General features: G+C 34.3%; 1 protein-coding gene across 1 annotated transcript; it reads right to left on the bottom strand.

Annotated features, from left to right (window-relative positions):
* Nucleotides 1-9,416: 9,416 nt before the first annotated feature.
* On the bottom strand, nt 9,417-12,046 carry LOC579735 (retinol dehydrogenase 8-like). The gene is made up of 2 exons (XM_011676825.1): nt 11,890-12,046; nt 9,417-9,610 (listed from the first exon to the last, which is right to left on the bottom strand). Exons 1-2 carry the CDS (start codon nt 12,044-12,046, stop codon nt 9,417-9,419), a joined length of 351 nt encoding a protein of 116 aa, XP_011675127.1.
* Between the last annotated feature and the right edge of the window lie 13,705 nt (nt 12,047-25,751).

Below are 25,751 nucleotides of genomic sequence, written 5' to 3' on the forward strand. Positions count from 1 at the left end.
ATTAGACACGGGCGTTGCCTTATCGCACTCAGTGATAACATATTTAAAGGCTAATAATCGTTTTATGGTTATTGATTTTGTTGTAAATATCGTGGGCGCGCAGTATAAAAGCATTTTGCATAGTATAAAACAACTTTGCATTGTTGTATTAAACACAACTACGTTAAATAATCTATTCATCTAAGGATACCATGAAAGCCCAGGAGAAAAACCCAAACGATTCTTTGATGGAGGTCGAAAAAAATATCTTGAAGAGAAATTTAACTCCTCCACCACATAAAGACAAAGCCTCTACTGGGTGAAGAAAACAGTTATACTTCTTTAGATAGAGCAATGCAATTTAAATACACTGTTGCTCATAACGGTGGAATATTTTTTTTTTATCCCAATTTATGGAATTATTTTAAAAATAATTTAAAAATACTAGATCTAGATAATAGTATACAGTCTCAGATTTTATTAAATAATAATTTGCCAATATGTGTTTTGCGTGACTGCTAAAGCATGTATATTATGCTACTATGTTTATCAACTAGGGGACCTATGCCCTTAAGTCATAAATGACAGTAATGAGGATTAATGCCTCACAAAAGGGCTCTGATATAGCACATCGACACGGTGTTGATCCTGGGGCCTCACCGTTACGAGGCCATTGCTTTGTCACTGAACCATGACTGTACGCAGCGGGGGCTAGGGTAGGGGGCAGTTTCCATAAATTAAAAAAAAAACAGAAAATGCAATAAATATTCAATAATTTATTGCATTCTACCCCGGTCCCCAACATAAAAAAATCCTCTGGACGGCCATGCATTATGGCTCAAGGCATGGGCACACAGAAGATTTTTTTATGTTGGGGACCGGGGTAGAATGCAATAAATTATTGAAAATTTATTGCATTTTCTGTTTTTTTTTTAATTTATGGAAACTGCCCCCTACCATAGCCCCCGCTGCGTACAGTCATGGTTCAGTGACAAAGCAATGGCCTCGTAACTGTGAGGCCCCAGGATCAACACCGTGTCGATGTGCTATATTAGTGCCCTTTTGTGAGGCATTAATCCTCATTACTGTCATTTATGACTTAAGGGCATAGGTCCCCTAGTTAATACACATAGTAGCATAATATACATGCTTTAGCAGTCACGCAAAACACATATTGGCAAATTATTATTCAATAAAATCTGAGACTGTATACTATTATCTAGATCTAGTATTTTTAAATTATTTTAAAAATAATTCCATAAATTGGGATAAAAAAAAATATTCCACCGTTATGAGCAACAGTGTATGTGCTTACAACGACTGTCACCTACTCTGTTAAATTGGAGGTATAAACCCTAATAATTAGTTGGCAATAATAAAATCATAATATGAGAAGAAGGAAAAAAAAACCTAAAATTCGCAGAAATTAACCGTTATTATTGACAAATGAACGTTTTTATGAATTCCGGTGTAATAAAAGGACACGGGCATGGTGATGTGATGGTTACTTTACCTGACCGCTAAGAAAGCATAAATGCTTGTCAATATGTAAGTCACATCGCACTCAAAGACTGTCGCAAAGAGAAAGTACACCCCAATAATTAGTTGGTAATAATAAATTCATAACAACGATAGGAACGAACTAGTGAAAGGTTGAGCAGTATCCGATTAAAAGTAGGAAAGATGAATTTTCGTTGTCATCAGTTATCATCAGTGTAACACAAATAAGCAACGTACAGAAATGTCATAAATTTTCATTTTCCTAGTTATTGATGACTAAATTAAAAAAAATTGAGGGGATGTACACAAACATATTTACAATAATTTTATTTAGGGTGCATGTAGTATTGAATATTTTCTATAGAGCAAATAGAGATTTCTGATCTTTTTTTTTTATAGTACAGACCACATAGTGTGTATCTTGTCCTTCTACCTCTAATCTACTTGAATTGTTATCATATGGGACTGAATAGGTCTCAATCGTTTGTTGAATGACATCTTTAATTTTGTCCACATATTTATCATCCCTTATCAACGAATTATTCAATTTCCAGTAACGAGTGACAGTAGTTCAGTGGAGACCAAAAAATAATCCGATCTAGCCGCCTTAAAGGGAGTAGCTTGACGCCATGTAAACATTTTTTCCTGGACATGTAATTCTCTCCATGGGTCTATCAAATCTAAATCATTCTTCATTCGATCGACTTTTTTCTTGGCATTAGGATTATTAAGACGAATATAATTATATGTATCTTTATCAAAATCTTGGACCAAGTTCCAATCTCCGCATATAATTGTTAATGGATTATCAAAATCCAAAGCAAGTCTTTCAATATCTGCATACAAACTAACACTATCGTGATTAGGACCATACAAGGATATTAATGTTATGTCATAGCTATATACCTGTAGGTCTAATGCAACAAAATTCCCTTTTTTTGATCGCTCAATTTTATTTATATTAAATTGCACTCCTTCCCCAAACAAAATAGCAACACCTCTGGCATTTGACGCTTTATGGCTGGAAAAAACAATTATCTCCCCAAAATCGTTTTATAGAAGCTTCTTCTTCAGCTACAAAATGTGTATCTTGCAAGCAACAAATTTGGAACTTTTTTAACTTAACAAATTAAAAAACATCATTTTTTTTTCGCGTTTTCCCAAACCTCGACAGTTCAAAGAAATGATTTTGAAACTAGACATTGAATATCAATTTTACCGCGGTAAGTTATGGAAATCAAATCCTGTAGAGTTTTTCGTTTGTAACATTAAACAATTAACACTGACTACACTATGCGCTAGTCCACCGAAACAACTTATACTGCAACACCTATGACAATTACAGCGATGTCTAGCACAAACGAAACTACAAAACAATAACACATATGTCTCTGATAGTGAGACAAGACGCAATACCAAGAATGCCACAGGTGGCCACATGCCCAAAACCCCACCAATCCAACTAAAGAAGGAAAATGTATCAAACGTTTCTTCTTTGAAAGAAGGCACACCGGCTTAAATCACACACAATGCTGCTTATTGTATGGACATCTTTGTCATGTCCGGTAAATGTATACACTTAATTATTTTACATATTTACAAATGTGCGGCCTCCGATGATTCACACGGGTAACCTTAACACACACTCCCCTTCAACAGAAGAGGTCAAATATAATAAAAAGATCGATAGCTTGATCGAAACGATTAGCCCTTGATCATAGTCTTAATTCGTATCATACATGTATATACAGTGCTATATGATATTCTTTTAACCTGGCTTTGGATAACAAGATATAAAAACAGAGATATATCAAATATTAACCTCCATTTTCTCATTTACAATGATTATCAACGTATTTAAAATTATACAGTGGAACTGCTTCTTAGAATAAAAGAACAAGAAAACTGTATGATATCTTGCCTTTCATAAGTCTCACATCAATATTCTGATATCCTCAAAAAAGAATTAATCTGTCTAGAACACGTTGCTTTCATATGATTAAAACTATTGATTAGATAACGTCTTCTCTTTGAAAGAGACAGCAATTTTTTATTTTAATAAAAACCAATTTCTCTTTGTCCCTTTTTCCCGGAAGTACAAGAGAACAAAACATTCAGCTTCGTTCAAGAAGATTTGTGATTTTTCTAATATGTATCCGCAATAACAAGGAAAAAGGTCATTACAAATTCTCTTATTACATGTAAATCCTTTGCAGATTATGTAATAGACATAAACTAGTACTCACCATCAGTTTTTAGGCATCCGGCCAAAAGCAACACCAATAAGTACGAAACCCATACGTATATAACAAGATTAAACATATATAAAATCACTCTGATGACAATAATGCTATAACCTTTATTTGTTAACGGTTCATAAATTACATCTTCAATACCCCAAAAATATTTGCGTATCGAGTCTAGATATGGATGGGTAGATGTAAATATATACAAAATATATATTCGTGCACTTTTGCAAACGTATGTAAATTCGAGCCATTATTTTGTGTTTCCTTTTTTATAAAAAATATAGTTGTGACGAAGATCATGTAGATCAAAAGCTCAGAAAATAAAGGGAGACAGTACAAGCTACGGCCAAGTTATATCGTGTCATTTATTTCAGTGCAATACATCATGATATGAATAAACACACATGTTATCTGAACATCGTTGTGATATTTCGTATCCTTACTTTAGGTTTTATTTTCTCAGTCTTCATTAATATTATATGAAGGAAGAACAAAACTGAGTAGGACAAACAGACTTTACCTCATCAACTTTTGTAAGATATAGATTTGAATTGTACAATATATAACAAATATAAAATAATTCAGATGTCTTGGGTTTAAAGGCAGAGTATTCTACAAACATTGCTATCATACTCTTATAATGCATTTTCAATTGCGTTATCTTTCCGTAAATGTCTACATGGACCGATTTACGGTTCCTGTACCAAAGCATCATCACCGGGCATCATCATGTCAAAATAAAAACAAAATTATACAATCTTCAATACAGACATATATAATGCGATATCTGAAGTGAGAGGACCATGAAAAGCACATAAATGGCTCGTCAACAGTTATCATCACCAAAATAATATACAAAATAAAAATAACTTAACAAAACATAATTTACCAAAAATATGGATTACACAAAAAAGGGGAAAGATAAAGTGACTAGAGAAAAGAAGGAGGAAACATTGCATAAACATTGACATTGTAAGTCTTAGATTTTTTTTCAAAAAGAAATTGCTTATATAAAATAGTTGAATCCTCTTACTATTCTTAATTTATCTAGGAAGGTTATTCCATAAAATTAAGCAGTTATAGAAGATGGAATATCGATATATCGGGAAACGGTTAGATGGGAGATGAATATTTTGATCATTCCAGGGGGGGGGGGGTGTTTCATAAAGCTGTTCATACAGTTACCCATGACTTTACGAACGACTTTAATATGAAGTGCCAGATAGGATGCCCAAAGTTTTTCCTGATGTTTTAACAAAGGGTGACTATATTTCCAATAACCTCAATTAAATCATGGCAAAAAATGTACTTTGCATTAAAAATGATTGTTATAATTAAAATGTTAATCTACATCTGCACAGTTCAACTTTAGTTGATGTAGTTCAAAATGATTGAGCATCCCATTTGGCTTTTCTTATGTAAGTCATTTGTAAAGGCATGCGTAACTTTACGAACAGCTTTATGAAACACCCCCCCCCCGGTATTATAATTATGGACAGAACAATATAAAGTGAGATAAATATCAAAAACTTCAGGAAGATTTTTGGTGAGTAGTTCGAACATGAATATTGCAGTTTTAACGATATTAATTCATGGATATGTAACATTTTCATTTTTGTAAATAGAGATTTATTAGATGATAAATGCAGAGAATACATTATTAATTGAATACCACCTTTCTATAATTTATAAATTCTTTCAATATCTTTTTGTTTTTGCTGTAAAATCCTAAATAATATTACAACAGTTAATAATTTTATAAAATGACACACGGAAGTAATATAAAAATAAAACTTTTTGGACTTTTGAGGAAGAAATTGCAGTTTGTAACGAATTTTAATAGCCTACTTCTTGATATAGTTTTACAAAAGTTATTAATATGGTGGTTCCAGGAAAGTCTGTCATATTTAAATATCCCTAAAAGTGTTGGTATTGTAAACTTTATCTATTTTCATATTTCTATCGCTTAGGCATGAATTTTGGTCAATCTTGGATTGAGTACCAAATGATATATAATACGTTTTATCATTGTTTAAACACGTTTAAACAAATCTTTTTGTTAAGGAGAGGGGGGGGGGGGGTGTCTTTTGCTCCCCAAAGCGCCCCTAGTACCGCTCCTGTTAACAACCCGGAAACCCTCTGTAGGCTTTCACATGCAAAATATATGATCATAGTCGCTAATCGTTCCAAAGGAGTTGGGAAATTGTTTCCCCGGATTTCATGGTTTTTCCTTCGTTAAACGTTTTCAATGTACAATGGATTTCATCGAAATTCCTTTCTCTTTCCAAACCTACTACACGGTACACCTAGATTGAGAAAAGGGGAGTGTCGATTTATGCTTTTCAATTAATTCGCACGGTGGAGTGACGACTCGTGTGCAATCAGCATCACTATAGACAGTCTAATTTCATGATTTAACGAAAAGGTTCTTAGATCTGCGACTCGTCATGTTTCGGCTTGGAATCGGCAACGACCGGCTCCTCGATGATTTTCCGAATGAAATTCATCCACGTGACAGCTCCGATTTCAGAAAACTTCTTGGCGGTCCTCATTCGAACCTCCTCGCTGGTTAGAAACCGAACCGGTCCGTTGGAGAGGTCCATTTCGATGATTTCCTGGACGATGTCGGCGATTTCCTCCGTTGTTTGGACCATTTCCGTAAACCAGAGTCTGTGATATACGAAAATAATGATAATAATGATGATAATATCGACAATAATAATAATGATAATAATGATGATAAGCGAAAGGCCAAAGTCGAATATATCTTGCTTTCCACACAAACGACATATTTGCCCACATGTGTGTACTAGTGCATTGAGGACGAGCTTGGGGTGTTTACATCGAGTTTTATAGATAGTTTTAGGTTTGAAGAAAAACCTTAAAATCACCATTTGTTTGGTGTCATAAGATGGATAATTACAAATTCTCTTTAAAACTCGATTGAAACACACCAAACGCGTCCTCAATACACTAGTACAAGTTTATGCATATAGTGTACATGGGTGTATTGCTTTAAAGTTTGAGGAAAAGACTTCTCCAATTTTCAAAATATATTTCGATGTGGAAAAATACGTTTTTGATAAAATTCAATTTTTTGGAAACACAAATCACAAAGAAAAACAATTTTTTTTAAACTTAAAATTGTGATGTTTATTAGTCGAAATCCCGTTGAAATTGGTATGAAAACGTAGATAATAGAATTTTCTTTATTTTGACACAATTTCATGGTGCTTTAATGTTTCCTTGAAATAATGTTTACAAAATACTTCTTTTAGTCAAAATCGCCGCTTTTGGGCCAGTCCCCTCCGATCTATGGGACACCCCTGAAATATTATTTATTATGATAACACCTTTTGAATTAACAAGGTGTTGCAGGAAAACCTTTATTTTTAAACTTTAGTCCCCCGCTTATGATAATACTAATACTACTAATAATAATACCAACAATGAAAATAAAAATTATAATGATAATGAAACAACAACGACATTAATAACAATAACGATAATAATGACACATTATGGCAGCTGTGCATGCAGCTGTGATCCTTTTTCAATTGTAGCTAAGACGGTTGAACTCTGACCAACTTATTTATGCAATTTGCGTTCTGGCAATAGTAGTACAAAGATGATAGTAGGTGAATGAAATGCCTCATCACAACACATACCTGGGAAGGAAGCATTCAATAAAATTGAATACATTTACTTGATAAATGTCTTCACATAGAACGTCACGTTATCAAGAAAATAGCGAGAAATTGTACATTGTTCTTGCTTCATGCCTCTATCATACACTTTGGTGAGGAATCTTGGAGATTGATGGGCAAGAATATTATACATCTCTTAGAATAAGTTAAGTTATTTCTTGGGGTGAGGTTTTTTTTCAGCACGCTTTTCCTCCATCATGATCTCGCAACACTGCCGTCCGTACATTCAGACTCATTCTGGATCAACAAATTAAACATTTCGATCATTCCTATAGGGTTTTTTTTTCCTCCAATGATTCCCTTAAAAAAAGAATCAGAGTGTATTTTGCAAATTATATGTTGTATATAAAAACTTTAGTATGGATTTGTAAAATATGCTTAGGCTTTAAACTTATGTGAAAATGATTTAAGTAATCATATTCATATAGGAAAACAATATGTTATGGGGATAGAATTCAAAGATATTGGTTGTGTGTGAAGGGGCAAAGAGTCACGCTCAATACAAAGTTCCTTTCATTGCTGTCTGTATATTTAAAGAGAAGGTTGAGTTCTGGGAAGAGGTGAAAAACAGTTTGTGAGCGTTATCATCGTATTATGCAAGTGTGGAAGAACGAGAGAGAAAAAAAGTTCCGTGAAAAGCTTGGCCCTTCAAATGCAACATCATACAGATCGGGACGGATTGTTATGCCGCATATTCGTGTAGTCCCATATACATCTTTCTGTGTACAGTGCTTGTTACTTTACCAAGATTGGACCAAATTTCTTATCATTTTGATGATTCCAGAACCTTGCAGTACACACTAATACTTATATGCTAGATGATCAACCTGTTCTAATCGATTCCACAACGTTTCTGTCACAATGCAATCACATGACCAGGACTCAACTTCATTTTTAAGTTCATAAAGATAAAACAAAATATTCTTACTTCTGATGTGTGCTCAGAATCTTGAGTTGTTCTCTTGTGATGGGATCCATCTTCTGTCTTGGAGGCAGTCTGTTTCCCGCAGTGATATTATCATTAATGTTTGTAGTCACCGGACCTGGCAGCACGCTAGTTAATCTAAGTTATAACATGGAAATCAAGTCAATATCAGTTTAACCCTTTCAAAACAGCCATTCAACATTTCGATTGGTTTAGCTTAATAATATTGGTTTCTGCACACTATAACCATACTTTTTTTTCTCACTATTTCTTCTTTACTTGTCCATCTTTCGTCATCCGCCGCAGAATTATTATTAGTTTAATGTTATTTTTGTTTTTTATTTTGTATTATTTATATATATATATATATATATATATAAATGGAGAGAGAGAGAAAGAGAAGGGGATTGGAATATAAACAAAATATTTACTTGACATTGAATGCTTTCATCCTGATTGCTAATGATTCAGTGAGTCCTTCCATGGCGTGCTTTGAGGCACTGTACGTATCATAGAATGGATGACCTATAGACAGAAAATATATAGTTTCTTTGATCTCGTTCCATTTCATTTCATTCTATTTCATCTCACTTCTTTTTATTTCATCTAATTTCCTTTGATTACATTTTATTTTACTCCATTTTGTTTGATTCCATTTTGTTTTATTCGATTTCGTTTGATTCCATTTCATTTTGTTTAAGTCCATTTTATTTTGAATACATTTCATTTAGTTTAATTTGATTTTATTTTATTCCATTTCATGTCACTTTATTTCATCTAATTTAATTTAATTTTAACGAATTCAACTCTATTTAATTTAATCTAATTTCAATTCGCTCAATCTAATTTTAATTTCGTTTAAATAAATTTGATTACATTTGTTTTTGATTGGTATTTTTTGTCTGTAGAGCGGCAATCTCACTAACCGGGAGTAGTAATGCATTAATTACCATGACCAGGTACCTCGGAGAGGACCTATAGGATCCCACACGCTGTCAAAGCAGTTAGGTTAAATAAACCAACCCTACCAAAACCAAACATACCAAACAAAAGTAGTTAAGATCGTGTACCTAAGACTCCTCCAATGGTGCTGACGTTGATGATATGTCCTGATCGCTGTTCCTTCATGTGAGGCAAGACTGCTTGCATCATCCGAACAACCCCGAAGAAGTTCGTCTCGAACACGTCCCGAACGTCAGCCAGTGGATGGTACTCAATCGGGCTGAAGGAGGCGATACCAGCGTTGTTAACTACATAGATTGTGGGGGAGAGAAGGCGAAAAGTGGACAGAAGAGAGGGAGAGAGAGAGAGAGAAGAGACAAATATAGACATGGGGAGGTAAAGAGACAAACAGAAGGACAAGAAAATACTCTCTTAAATATCGATGTAGTTCAAGTCATTGGATCAGGTGTTTAACCGTTACAGTTCAGCTTTAAAATCCCCTGTAGCATATAGCTCCGTTTAGCCTCATTTGACAACACCCGCTATCGTCAGAGTCAGCAGCCTAACATGTTAGCCTATGGAATTTTACCCCCAAAATCGTTAAAAATTCATTTTTTGTTTAAACGAAAAGCACATCCACCCCGACGTACGTTATCACTAACTATTTCATTGGAACACTCATGTCCCATTGACGTTTGAAAGTTCACCCACTGTAATTTGATCAAAATAGGTTGCAAGCTCGCCATTGCCTATATAACACATGTGAAACAAGTCGAACTTTGGACTCAGTTTGCCAAGCGATTGTAAGGTTTTAGGTCCAGCACACGAAGAATAAGAAGCATGAATTGTAATAGATCAGTTCTGATCGGTTTATTATGTCCATTTTATCCAACCCCCCACCGTAATTTTCTATTAAGATAGGCAAACATTTTGCCGAGGTAAGCAAAATCATGAATATTCATGATCGCCATGGACTATTCGATTATTTACAGAGGGGTGCAATTGTGCACCACATCAAACTCCCTTACTTTAAGTCAAGTATTTCATTGTATTATGTAGTTTGGTAGGTTTATTTTAATAACTCTTTAATTATCAGATATCAATGATAGTTTAAAGATATGGAAATTGTTCTTGTATTTTATATTTAGCAAAGCAATCTCACATACAAATTCATTACCAAGTGTCGTCTTATTCGCCGATTGTCGTCTGCTATATACGTCAAGCGATCGAAAATGAGACAACCAGAACAATATGATTCGGAAAACAAAAATATTTTTCCAAATTTGGGGAGTCCATTTCCCAATTTACCTGCCCCTCCTTATCTCGTTATCTTTCTCTCTCTAGTACTCTATTTCAATCTCTCTTTCTCTTTTTTAATCTCTCTTTCTCTCTCCCTCTCTCTAGTACGCTGTTCCTCCTCACTCACTCTCTCCCTCTTTCTCTCTCTCTCTCCCTCTTTCTAATTTCAAATTTTCCATGGGGGGGGGGGGGGGAGAACGATCCCCCTTATAGAAATGAGGGGACCCCATTCCCCGGGATCGCCGCCCCTGGACCAAAGTAATCGTTTTTGCATTGGCTTTCTCCATTCACTGATCAAGAGGCTAAATAATAACAACGTACTTGTATTATCTATAAAAATTGTTTTTTTAACCACCTAAACAAATAAATCTTATTGATAATATCGGTAGTCTTTAAACCTGTTTTCTACAGTGAACATTTTGAGGCGACGTGTCATACTGTCCTACTTATAACATTGATAATTATAATATCGATTGCTTAGGAGAGCTAAATTAGAAAGTACCAAAGCGCTTACAAAATAAAAGAATGTGAAGAGAAATGTAAAATTCCGAGAGTCATAACAAATGTATATTATATTATATTACTGAAGAAATAAATATGTTTTAAGTAATTTTTTAAAAGCAGCAATTCTTTGATATCCACTTTTACCCCCGTTACCTAAGCAGGTACGGTTCAAGCCTATCAGTTATCCACTGTAACCTTGGTGGGGAATGGCAAATAAAGATCAGTGTCTTGGCAGACTCAAAGGCTGGGCTGAATTCAAAATTAGTGCCTTTGTGATGTACGTAATATACCCATGTATTATCCACTATAATACAAACACAACCCTACATATGAAAACCGATTTAAAGGCTGAATTATTTTGTTTCGCCAGTAACCTTGTTTAATATGAGTTGTATCATTATTTCTTTCTGTTATATTTGAAGAGGTGATAGGTTCCAGTCTCTGGACTGTGAACCACAAGGTACGGGTTAGAATCCCTTTCACAACGCTAGCTTCATTTGGCAAGATATGAATCTACATTTGCCACATTCCACTTAGGTGGGGAATGACTTCCTTAAATGGATTCCAAGACGGAAGGCCAGAGAGGGGTAATGGCTGCCGAACTAAGATGGTCTGATGATAATGGAGCGCAAGAAATTGCAAATATCTACCCATAAGCGCCAGACAAGACTTAAATATCAATATCATATCATCATCTTCACTCTGGTTGTCGTTACTATAATTATCATTATTATCATTATTAATTGTAGTAGTATTATCAGTAGAAATATACTTCTTGACTTACTGACTAGGTCGATTCGACCATGTTTGTCTACGATTTCGTTGACGGCACTTGTCACCGAGTCATCTTTGACGACGTCAAGAGGACGGATAAAAATCGTGTCGTTGAGGGCGTCACCTGCGGCATTCTCGAGTGGCTCTTTCTTCCCAAGGTTCCTCATGGTCGAGTAAACGATATACTTTTTCGCTGCGTTCTTCCCAAGTTGGACAGCTATATTGAGTCCGATAGCCCTGAGGAGCAGCCCGTTATCAGCGTAACTTTCTGCGCCATTTTTGATAAGTTTGTATGCGTCTGATTTTTGTTTTAAAAAACAAGGAAGAAAGATAAAAGTTAAATTGAATTCTTTTGTTGACAACACAGATTGCATACAAGGTAATGGAGAAGAGCCTACACGAATAAGAATAAGATATACGTTATACAGTTTAGGTTAGTTCCCTCACACCTCAATCATCATGTTTCGTAGTCTGGTAGTAATCGGAAAACATTCGTATATTACAATATTTTGTTATTCTCGTAAAATCTACATGCCTGTTTTTTTTTAGTTCGAGTACAATTTGCTAATATATGTCTCTCATTTTTTTGGTAATATTGCTTTGTAAAATAACTTAATTTATCACTGTTTACTTATGATATAAATGTACGTGTATATCACCTCAAAAGAGTTTTAAACGCCTTTTAAACAAAAACAGATCAACACTGTAAACTAAAGCAACTCTAAATTTTAAGGAAAACATATTTTTTAAATGTTAACATGATCGGATAATTCATGTCATGCGATAATCTGATATACATATAAGCATAAATCGACTATCTCTGTCTCTCTCTCTCTCTCCTCTCTCCTACTTCTTCTCTCTCTGTCTCTCTCTCTCTCTCTCGGTCTCTCTCCCCCTCCCCCTCTCTCTGTCTCTCAATTTCCCATTGCAATGATGTTCCCCATGACACTGAATACTCAGATATTATTGAATTGATCAGATCAGTTTTTCCCAATTTGTATCCTTAATAATGATCCGTTTTCACTCAAGATATAATTATTAGTAATAACAAACTATATGGGGTGTGTCGAAAACAAAGATATATCATTTTGCCATAAAGACTCAAAATCATTCTTCAAATGCGATATGAAATGAAATGTTCGTGTAGGTATGGACAAAGCCAATCAAATAATGCGATCACCTAAATTGTCAACATATATATTGCAAAGTAGAAATATATAAATTTTGTATTGTACCATTAATATTTTTAAATCTATCAAATAATAATAATGATAATAAATTGCTTGCAATATAATAATTATCATTTAACAGTACCTTTTTAATGCATTAATACATTTGCTGAGTTAAAATTTGTATTGACCTACTATATTTCAATGGAGATTTTATAAGCTTGTTTCATGTTTTCTTCCATTTTATTGTTAATATGACAATGTTAGTTTTCTTGACTTTTGCCTTGTTCTTTTTTCAAACAATAAAACCGTGATTGAATTTAATAGAAAAAAACCGGATAAGAATTAAGCTTTGAGGTAGACTTGAGGGTTTTCGCAGAAATAAAATGTTTTCTCTTGAATATTTCCCCAAATAATGATTTTAAAGATAAATGTGAATGCTGGATGCTCTATTGCTTTCGGAAGAAGGATCAATTAAGGGAAAAGGCGGGATAAAGGTGATAGGCCTATCAGGGAAAAGACCCCGAGGATAATAATTAATGCACACCACAAAGCTTACAGATAGAAGAAAATATTAGTAAACCATGTATATCCCTCCAGAAATGGAGGCAAATGCTGAAAATGTGAAAATTATTATAATTATGAGGAAATAAAGAAGACTAGTAGTTGTTATTTTGCAAAACAAACAAAATAGACCAAAATTAACTAAAGTACCAAATTACTCTTACCTGTCAGGTAATAATTTACTCTTTGGGAGCCGGGAGACTTGAAAATAGATGTCTAATCCAATCAAGACGAATCCTAGAAGTGCTGTTCCTGTGCCTTCCGCGAGGATAAAGACAGTTATGTTAGGATATTTGTGTTTCGTGTTTCTTTAGAAAGGGGTCATTGCTCCATTGTATGCTGACGTAGAGGAGGGGTCTGTGATGCTCTGTAATTGGTCAGAATGCCGATTATGGTAGTGCTATGCTATATTGTGATTGGTTAATACCACTGCTTGAACACCTGTTAATGGCTCGTGACTTTATCGGATCTCATTGACGAGTTTCTTAAAGAAGAAGAACAACTAGGTTATTGGTTCTTGGCATATTAAGTTGTGTGTGGGTGAGTGTATGCGCGCGTGTGTGAGGGAGGTGTTTGAATTGTGTCTAGACTCTCAATTCAAGGGTTAAGATTTCGTATCCTAGTCTGGCCTTTACTTCCTTTGGCATTACATGAATCTTCATTCGCCATCGCTTGGGTACTGATTGGAGTACCCGTAGGAAGAGCAGCATTGATACTGATGTCTATCCTGCGTTAATAAGACTCGATTATTTTATGACCTTATGTATCAATAATTCAATTACGAACATTTCTTCTCTATATTACATGTAACAAGAGCGTAATGTTTTTGGTAAAGCTTCCTGAACTGTAAAATTATAATTTCGGTAATGAACGACGGACGAGGCTTTGCACAATTTTTTCCATGCCCATATTTAATTTCCTTACTACTTGTTTATAAGTCACTTTGTTTGATGAGGAAAACTGAATTAGTTAAAGTCACAGTTGGCCTCATTTCTTAACAGTTTTACAGGCGTAATGTAAACACTTTAAGTATATTTAGAACTCAAGTGTTTCTAAATTAATACACTGGAAGCTTAAAATAGGCAACAGGTCTGAATAATCAAGATTTGATATGGTTTTTATCTGAAAACAAATACCTAAAATTACGCTTGTCAAATATCATTCTAGTCAATACAAAGGTTATCATGATCTTTAATATAAGAAGAGCTCGGTTCCAAAAGGTACTACATCCATTTTTATCCTAAATGTATTTTGTTTGCATTAATGTACTCATTTCCATTAGCCTCATGTACTGACACTTCCAAAAAACAAATCCAAAAAAAAAAAAGTAAAAAAAAAGTGGCATTTAAAAATCAGTTCGGTTTCAAAAGTTTGTTGTATCCATTTAAGTTATGCATTGTAACTTACATACAGTATGCAAGATTTCTGTTCCAAAACGTACTCCATCCAATGTCTTTTCCAAAAGGTATATATTACTGTATATCCACAAGAACTAAAAAAACATAACTTCAAGAATACTTTGTGTGCAGACTTAAATTTGTGTAAAGAGTGGTTATATACTTGTGTCATACAATAGTATAATCATCCAAAGTATTATTCCAAACTGACATGGCTAACTATGGTAATTCGAAAATCGTGTTTTCTCAGAACTTGGATTTATGGATGTAGTACCTTTTGGAACCGAGCTCTTCATAAACTGAACCAGACACAACAATATGTGTTGCGATGTTGATACAATAAAACAGTTGTTATCTGTAAACAAATATAGAGCTTAAATCAAGCATGTATAATGCTATTTATAGCGCGTTAAATCAACAAAAATCACTCTATATATAATAATGAAACACAGAAAATGATTTGCGGTACAAGGCTTTTATAGCTATTATCTGTAAACAAATATAACACTAAAATTAGGCTTGTCGAATGCTATTTTAGACAATGCAAAGTTCGTCATTAGCAATAATGCCTCTCAATAAACATGTAAAGTGCGTGCCAGAATGTTTTTATCATAGCTTAGTCACATGTATAATTAATAAATGACAAATATTTAAAAAGCTCAGAACCTCCTCTTTCATTAGATGCGACTCATATGATACCGTCCGCCAAATGAATTTTTGGTTTCCTCTCTTCAAATTCATTTTAATCACTCATGCGTGAAATATGCATTATACGATTTGCATTAAATGAAAGAGGAGGATCTAAGCTTTACAAATAGTGTCATTTATCAATTATAATTGTGATTAAGTAATTTCAATTCAATGCAATTCAATAAGGGTTTATTCATATGACGTTCTGGCAGCCGAAGCTGAATTGCAGGTCATTTGTACAAGGTAAAAGCATCATGATATCTAAAATACACTGAGCATTATACATGTTAACATAGAATAAAATTAATGACATATAAAAGGATAAATATACTAGATACATTTATACACATAATAGGCAACATCATTAAACATAAACATATACAAAAATAAAGCTTACTTTTTGGAATAATAATCGTTTAAGATACGGACAAAATAGGGAAAAGAGCTATTATTAAAGCGATTGGTTTTACAAATAAATTGAAAATATTTCTGTACATTTCGTAAATTAAATCTAACAATTCTTTGACTTGGTAGCCATAAAGAACACAATTCATGTTTTTTTAAGTTAATGGCGAAATCAAAACAAACTTTATTCCTACGTTCTTCTAACGTTAAGAAATTGCACAATTCTAGAGCATGATTATATGTTTTCATAATTAAGTCCCAAAATAATTCTACATGCCCGTTTTTGTATTCGTTCAATATTATCTGTTTGTTTACGCATTAGGTTGGAATGAAAAAGTGGTGCACAATACTCTAATATTGGTCTTATGTATCCAGTATAAACAATAACGAGATCACTAATAGGTAAATTAAAACGTTTCAGGGTACGTAACATATATAACTTTCTATTGCACTTCTTTAACATTTCCTTTACTTAAGGATTCCATTTTAAATCACATTGAATATAAACTCCAAGAACTTTGATTACATTTTCTTCATTTAAAAGTGTCTCATCAATATACAATAGTTGGTGAGTTTGATTTTTCATAAAAGAGACCGTCATAGCAATGCATTTAGTTGGGTTAAGTTTCATATTATTGAGTAAAGACCAATTTTCTAATAACAATAATTCCGATTGTAATTTTGATATGTGTGTATAAGTCCGTCTTTCTACTATAGTTAAATCATCTACATACTTATAAAAAGGGAGTAAACAATCATGACGTGCATCGTTAACCATAATTAAAAATAATATAGGCCCCAATTTTATACCTTGAGGGACTCCTACATTGTTTATTTTTTACATTTGAAATACAACCTTTATACCTTACTACTTCTTGGCGGCATTCTAAAAAATCTTCTATTAACGAAATGACACATGGTCGTACATCCAATTTAAAAAGTTTACAAATTAAAATATTATGATAAATCCGGTCAAACGCTTTAGAAAAAGTGGTTAAAACTATGGTTGAAATTGTTTTTTGTTTATCTGCATTTTTGTATAAATTATGTAACATTCCAATTAAAATAATGGCAAGTAGAAAGACCACGACGATTTCCATACTTGTTTTTATCAATCATATCACCAATATCCTCCCGCAACCACTTAGTAATGAAAGTTTCAGCTATTTTAACAAAGTAAGAAGTTAGGGCTATGGGCCGTAATTCAAGTAGAGTTGGTGGATATGATTTGGGTACTGGTATTATCTCAGCATACTTTAATACTTGTGGAAAACCCCTTGCTTAAATGCAAAATTAAGAATATAACATAATAGATAAGTTAAGTCATAAGCAAATTCAAGTAATATTCGGACAGGTAAGTCGCCTAAAATAGTATATTTTTGTAAATTAAGTTTACGTAACAGATCATACACTTCTTTCGGTTCTATTATTGGGCAATCCACAGGTGAAGGTAAATATGCTGGTAACTTTGATTTATCAAGTTTTGGTAGGTCTGCTGCCACAGATAAAAACTGATCGTTAATGCAATCGGCTACTTCCTTAAAATGTTCAGGCTGATCAGTTGCAATACTAATGATAAAACTGATAAAAATGATAAGACTTCGATAATTCTCGGTTTCGTTTTTTCTGGGACGCACTGTATAATGAAGCAGGCACAATGTAGTTCAAGGTTTATACAATATGATTAATATAGTTTTTATCTGGAAACACTAGTAAATTTCTAACAAATTAGGCATATCAAATGCTTTTTATAACAAGACAAATCAACAAAAATTACCTTAAATATATAATGTAACACTGACAATACTATGCGGTGCAAGGCTTACACAATATGATATTTTTAATGATATATATACATTTATATACCTCACTTAAGAAATCCAGCCATCTGATTGGTCGAAATTGCATTCATAAACTTTAACTATTCCTATAAAATTCCCGGTAAATTTCCAAACCCATCTAATAGTTCTAAAATCCCTGCAAAATTCCAGTTACCATGGTTACCGGGAAAATATTTCAGTCTTTGTGAAATACCCATAGGTTCACATGTTAAAAACTGGTTTGAGCGATCGAGGATACCGTACGTGTGCGAAGAATTGGTCGATATTTTTAATACAGCACGGCACAGAGCAGACGACCGTACGTACGGCATTCTCGGGCAAAAATGGCTGAAGAAACTCTCTCAAGATTTAAACTTCTTGATGATAATCAAATGCAAGACTTGCCGACAGCAAGAACATCAAAAGGGTACGTCAAATTCTCCATAATATATTGAAAATAGTAGTAGTGCTAAAATCCTTCCCATAGACTGTCATGAGTGCGCAATGCATAGGGATGTGTGCAATCTCTATGATAGAGATTGTACACATCCCTATGCATTGCGCACTCATGAGATTCAAACTAACATTGCTCGTGATCCTGAAGGTGATACTCAATAAGTGAGGTGTCATATGAAAGAGCAGATTTTTCTCCATATTCCCCACAGGGCCGGCCCACCACCAAAATTGTAAAAATATCTTACTTAGACTAGAATCTAGATCTAGTCTACTCTGAAAGATACACTCAGTCATAGTCATAAAAAAACAACCGTGCAGATAAACTAGAGAAAGGCCAAGGTGGTGTCATATGTTGACTCTTTTTTTCGGCATATAAAAGTATTAATGACTGCAGCTTTAATATTCGAGAAATAGTTTTTTTTTTCTCAAAGCAGTCATTAATACTATAATATATTTATTTTATATCGGTAAACAAATATATATAGCTAAAATTAGGCTTGTCAAAAGCTATTTTAGACAATGCAAAGTTTACAATATTAAAAAAGGAGCCTACAACTATCATTAATAGTGAGGACACTGTGTGGTGCACGTGGAAATCTGAAGCAAAAGCCTCTCTTACATTTTAAATGATTGGTGTCATGTTATCAAAATAATTATTTAAAGAAAATTCTTGTATTGTAGTTTGGGGAAAATAAAAGCCTGGAAATTTATAAAAAAGTGATTTAGAGTTAGTATTGAAGAGTGAACTTTTAATGAATTCCACGTGTAATAAAAAAAAAAAGAGTTGATTGTTGTCCATTAGATACGGGTGTTGCCTTTTCGCACTCAGTGATAAAATATTTAAAGGCTAATATTCGTTTTATGGTTATTGATTTTATTGTAAATATTGTGGGCGCGTAGCATGAAACCATTTTGCATAGTATAAAACAATTTTGCATTGTTGTAACATATGGCTCCGAATAGTCTCATTGGACAACGCCCCTATCGTCAGAGTCCAGCAGCCTAACATGTTACCCTTTGGACTTTTACCCCCAAAATCGTTAAAAATTCACATTTTGTTTAAACGAAAAGCACATCCACCCGATGTACGTTGACACTAGCTCTTTTATCGGAACCATCATGTCCCATTGACTTTTGAAAGTTCACCCACCGTAATTTGGTCAAAATATGTCGCTAGCTCGCCATTGCCTATATAACACATGTGAAACAAGTCGAACTTTGGACACAATTTGCCACGCGATTGTAAGATTATAGGTCAAGCACACGAGGGATAACAAGCATGAATTATCATAGATCAGTTCTGATCGGTTCATTATGTCCATTTCAGCCAACTCCCCACGGTAATTTTTCCATCTAGTATAGGCAAGCATTTTGCCGAGGTAAGCAAAAACCTAAATATTCATGATCGCCATGGACTATTCGATTATTTACAAAGGGGTGCAATTGTGCACCACATCAAACTCCCCTACTTCATTGTATTATGTAGTTTGGTAGGTTTATTTCAATTATTTTTTAATTATCAGATATCAATGATAGTTTAAAGGTATGGAAAATGTTCTTGTCTTTTATGTTTAGCAAAGCAATCTCACATACAAAATCACTACCAAGTGTTGTCTAATCCGCCGATTGCCGTCTGCTATATACGTTCAAGTCACATTTATCTGTGGACTGTGATGTAGATCGACAGTTTACTCGTTATCGTAGATTTATGATTAGCCATCTGCCATTATTAGTCTTTAATTGTTCACACATTACTACACACACGAACACTTTCACTTCCCCTTCCCAACACACCATTTCCGCACACCCGGTTCACCCAATGGCATACACCCTGCAATATAGTGGAACATTCTAGTTTGGTAGTTCCGTCGAACTAGTTACGTTTGTGCTGGCAATGGTCCAGCAAGCGAAAATGAGACAACCGGAGCAATATGCACAACTACTTTAAATAATCTACTCATCTGAGGACCCATGATAGCCCAGGAAAAAAAACCTAACGACTCTTAGATGGAGGTCGAAAAAAATATCCTGAAGACAAATATAACTCCTCCACCTCATTTTAATCGTTTCGAGTTGACATAAAGACAAAGCCTCTACTGAAGAAAACAGCTATACTTCTTTAGATAGAGCAATGCAATTTAAATATGTGCTTACAACGACTGTCGTCTACTGTGTTGAATTGGAAGTATACACCCTAATAATTAGTTGGCAATAATAAAGGCATAATATGAGAAGAAAAAAACCCCTAAACTTCGCAGAAAGTGACCAACATTTAAAGTTGACAAATGAACGTTTTTTATGAATGCCGGTGTAAAAAGAGTTAGGTATAGTCCGCCAGACACGGGCATGGTAATGTGCTGGTTATCAAGAATTACCATTGCTTTACAACAGAAAATCATTTCTAGATATCAAGAATTGAACTCTGGATATCAAGAAATAGGAATAAATGTTAAAACGGCTTGCCATGGACACACATGATAAGTGGACGTTCAGCCCGTTCTCGTTCACTCAATCTAAACGGCTTGCCATGGACACACATGATCAGTGGACGTTCACCCCGTTCTCGTTCACTCAATCTTCTTCTTTAGTCAGGTGGCGCTAGCTGCGCTGCTGTGGCCATCACAAGTTTACGCCATCTTCTCTGTGAGCTGTTACTCTTGTAGCGACAAATGTTACAGTGCATTCATTTATAATTCACTGGTATACATATTGTGTTTTTAATCCAAAATGGCCGCTTAAGAAGTCATTGAGAGTTCGAGGATTTGGTATTACGCCATGTCCTCAGAACTGGTTTTAACTCGATTTATTATATAACGATGTTTATTCATTAGTATTTTCATCACATGACCAATTAACATAGATGTACGCGTATTTATTCATAAGTATTTAGATCACGTGCCTTATTAACATACATGTGCGCTTGTTTTGAACCAATCGCGCTGTAGTTGATTGGCGCTCTTCTGATTTTTCCTGTGCGGGAATCAGTGAGCTGTTTTAATATTGGTATACACACATGCTGTTATTGTGTTGATATTTGTACCTAGAAAATTGTATCCAACGAGGATTGAACTGCTACGTCCCCCGACCATTCCCGGTGGACGTGCTCGACTCACCTATTTACATCTTGTACGTTTTGCAAGATATATTTTGACTCTCTCGATGTTCAGCATTGACGACACTTTAATTCACCAGCAGTGAGAATAGAACATTTAATATGACCTAACGTTTTTCTCACTTGCATTATTGTTTGACAACCTTTTATCATCGACTTCATATGATTATATTGTCTCGACATTTGATTCTTCGACCTGCATCGCAAGTCACTGAAGTTGATCTATTGACATTGACTGCATCATCATTGTATTCATCTGTATACTGATTCATCATCGTCGTCTTCATCGTCGACTTCATCATCGCTGTCTTCACCAGCGTCGTCTTCATCATTGTTGTCATCATCGTTGTCTTCAACATCGTCTTCATCATCGTAATATTCACCTAGCGTCGATCATCGTCTGCATATCCTACGCGATCGACAACCAGCTCATCGACCACCGTTTTCGACTAGCTAGTTTCTACATCTACCTAGAACTTGAAGAAGATCTACTTTGAATTCAACTCCAATGACTCACGTAACGTTAATTATATTGTGATTTATGCATTGCATTGTTTATCATTGTGATGCCTTATTTTGACTGACTGAGTGCCTGTTGTTGAGTGCGTACGCTTACTAACACATATTTTACATGTTTATAATTGCACTAGTTCTAGGCCTATGCCTGGTCTACTGATCTAGATCTGCTATAGTCTAGATCCACCGATATATTGTTGTATTCTCGTGTTGTGCATTCCGTACACATACACAAGTAGAGATTTGTTTAGCGGTTTCTTGAACCACCATATTTCGTGCCTATGTAAGTAAATCTAAACGCTGTCTAGCTTAGATTTGAGTAGTATTTTCTTGACTGTTATTATTCATGCAGTGTGAATGATATTTAACTGACTTGTTTTAGTACTGTTTTAAGTTGTACTGAACAGCTAGACTCCTGATATTTCGAGACTTGTATTCAGCGGTAATCATTAATAGTGACTAAGTTGAGTCTCCTTTACATTAATGTGCTGTTGGAAGTTATCTATGTTTGATTATTAATAGTAACTACCAAGGGCCTAGTGATAGTTTAATTGTCTGTCACTGTTGAGATAGACAGAAGAGGTTTCTGATAATTCTGTAATCATTGTATCTTATGTGAAATTATAGAATATAGAACCAGTTTTTAACTATAATCAATTTGTCTGGATGTGATCATTTATTAAGTGTTTTCTTGTCTGGAGGGATACTGCTTTTTAGTAGTTTAATTAAAAAAGGGAATTATGTGGGATTACTAGTTAACACGCAACATAGTCCATACCCCATGTAGTTTTCCAAACTCTCGTTGCCTCTGACAGCTTTTTCCCTGTCCATATGTGGATGTCTTTGAACCAAGAAATTACAGGTCTGCCTCTTCTTCGCCTGGCTTTCACTGTTCCTGTTATAAGGGACTTTCCAAGACCATCTCTCCTTACTACATAGCCAAAAAACTGTAGTTTCCTTCTGGCAATACTCTTTCTGAGCAACATCTCTGTATCCAGCTTGTCCAGTACCCATCGGTTTGTTCTTCTGTCTGTCTATGGAACCCTCAGTATTCGCCGATACACCTACATTTCAAACGTATCTACTCTCTTTTCATCTCTTTTGGTCATGGCCCATGTCTCACTTCCGTATGTGGCAATGGGAAATATAGATGTCAGTGCTATCTTTAACTTTAAACTGTTATTTATTCCCCGGCTTCTCCAGATATTCACCATTTTCTGAGTTGCATTCCTTGCTATTGCTAATCTACTCTTGATTTCTTTCTCACTTGATCCTTTGGCGCTAACAAGTGATCCCAGGTATATGAAATCCTGGACTTCAGCAATTTTTTCTCCATCCAAAATAAAATCATTAAAATATCTTCGATTCCTGTCTATCACTCAATCTAAAAGTCCCTATTATCCCTCCAGACACCTTAAAGTGAACCGGTAACATTGTTGACGGTTGATGAAAAAACTGCGCATTTTTTAAATGTTACTTATTACATTCCTTTTACTGTACTTACCCTCTAAAATGCAAAAAATCCTGAAAAAAATTCTTAAAACACAAAGATATTTATGGTTTTCTTTCAAGGCGTCACTGTACGACACCCTATAACATTAAATTCTCCCAACCAATGTTTGAATTTTCCCAACCGTTTTTCATTGAAAATTAAACATAAAACAGACTATTAAAAATCTTTTAACACTTAAATGACTGGAATAGTATATAAAGCCAATTTATTGTTTTGTGACGATTTACATTCGCCTAAAATTTAATTAAGTTGTAACAATATAGTTGGGAGAATTCAGGAATCGATCAGATTAGTTTTCCCCAGTTTTTATCATTAATAATGGTCTGTTTTCAGTTTTCACTCAAACTTTCAGATTATCTTTAATTGTACTTCTAGCATTGAAGTCATTACCTTAGCAACATTTTCTTTCATCTGAACAATGGTACCAAGTCCCTTTAAAGGTACTATGTCCCAATTGCAGGCCAAAAAAATGAAAAGGTTAAATTGAAAGATAATCCTAATTATGTTTATGCGTGTGTGTGTGTATAGGTGCGTGTGTGGGATGTGTTTGTGTGTATATTTGTATGTGGATTAAAGGTAATACAAAGTTTTGGTATGGGGTCATGAATTTGGTTCAAATGAACATATTGGAAGCATATGCGATCCTATGATATTCAGTGATCGTTGTCGCGGTTGAAATCGAGTCTAAAGTTATGAAATTGTTAATAATAAACCCTTTATGTTGTATAGCTCCCTCTAAAGGTCAATATATTAATTAAGCTATATATAAAACAATGTTTCTTGACTAAAATCGACCGATTAGCTATTTCCGTTTGGGAATTATATATCACAACTACACATTCTGAGATTTTCATGGTCGCAGCTACCATTGTACGGCCGTATGCGCTATTCGAAATTTATCAAAATTTACCGGGAGCACCGGTAAATTTTTGTATTCAATTTTTCTCGAAAGCAGAAGTGTTTTAGGGGCTTAATTTTCTAGTGCTTATAATACATCCACAGGGGTTTCCAATTATATTAAAATTGTAAAGAATCATCATCCACCCAATTTCAACATTTCCCGAAACTTTGTATTACCTTTAATGTCTTGCCAAACGATGTTAGTGACGGGCTGAGATTCGAACACTTAACCCATAGATTGAGAGTAAAGTGAATGCACCTCTCTCTCTCTCCCTCTCTCTCTTTCTCTCACTATCTATTTCTCTCTCTCTCTCTTCTCTCACTATCTATTTCTCTCTCTCTCTCTTCTCTCCGATCTCTCCTCCCTGTCTCTCTCTCTCTTTCTATCACTATCTATTTCTCTCTCTTTCTCTCTCTCTCTCTCTCTCTCTCGATTATCTAGGATATATGTTTTTATATTAAGTATAGGCGTTGATAGATGCCAGTTCAGAATTCAATATTCGTATAGTCACATGTTTATATACTCATGTAATTTGAAAAGGATATGCATAACCGTATACACCGTATATTAAGTGATATCAACATTAAGTTTGTTATGCATGAAGATACCGTAATAAAACAAATGATTATACGGATGGTAATTGTTCACAACCACTATTTACTTAAACAATACATGTATATATATTAATGTACGACATATTTGAATGTATTTTTAAAACAAATATTAGCAACTTAAATATAAATTTACTCTGAAGACAATAACGCTACATGTATGATCTTTATTTGTTACCGGTACATCATATGTATCTTTAACACACCAAAATATATGATGATATGTGTGTATAATATAGATCAATATAGATGTTAATATATAACACCTTGCAAACGTTCGTAACTTCAAGCCATGCAGATCAGAAGTTCGGTAAATGGAAATTGTTCACAACCACTATTCACTTTAAAAATGCCTATATATATATATATATATATATATATAGGCGTGAAGAAAATGGTCTAGGAACGTGAGACGTAGCTGTACTTTACAAGTTTATTACGAGCTTTCGGCTTGTGAGGCCTTCTTCCGGTTCTGAAGTACAAACACATACAAAAACAAATACATTGTATAAACAAATATACACGGCATACAAACTTAATATCACTCAATCATAGTCAAGAATCATAAACATATATATATATATATATATTAATGTTCAACATATTTGAAAGTATTTTGTTTTAAAATCCTAGCACCTTATTTATAAATTCACTCTGATGACAACAGTGCTACAGTCAAACCTGCTTAAGTGAACACCTGTATACAAAGACCACATTT

The sequence above is a fragment of the Strongylocentrotus purpuratus genome, unplaced genomic scaffold (assembly GCF_000002235.5).
Source record: "Strongylocentrotus purpuratus isolate Spur 01 unplaced genomic scaffold, Spur_5.0 spur5_scaffold_18, whole genome shotgun sequence".
In the NCBI taxonomy this organism is placed as follows: domain Eukaryota; kingdom Metazoa; phylum Echinodermata; class Echinoidea; order Camarodonta; family Strongylocentrotidae; genus Strongylocentrotus; species Strongylocentrotus purpuratus.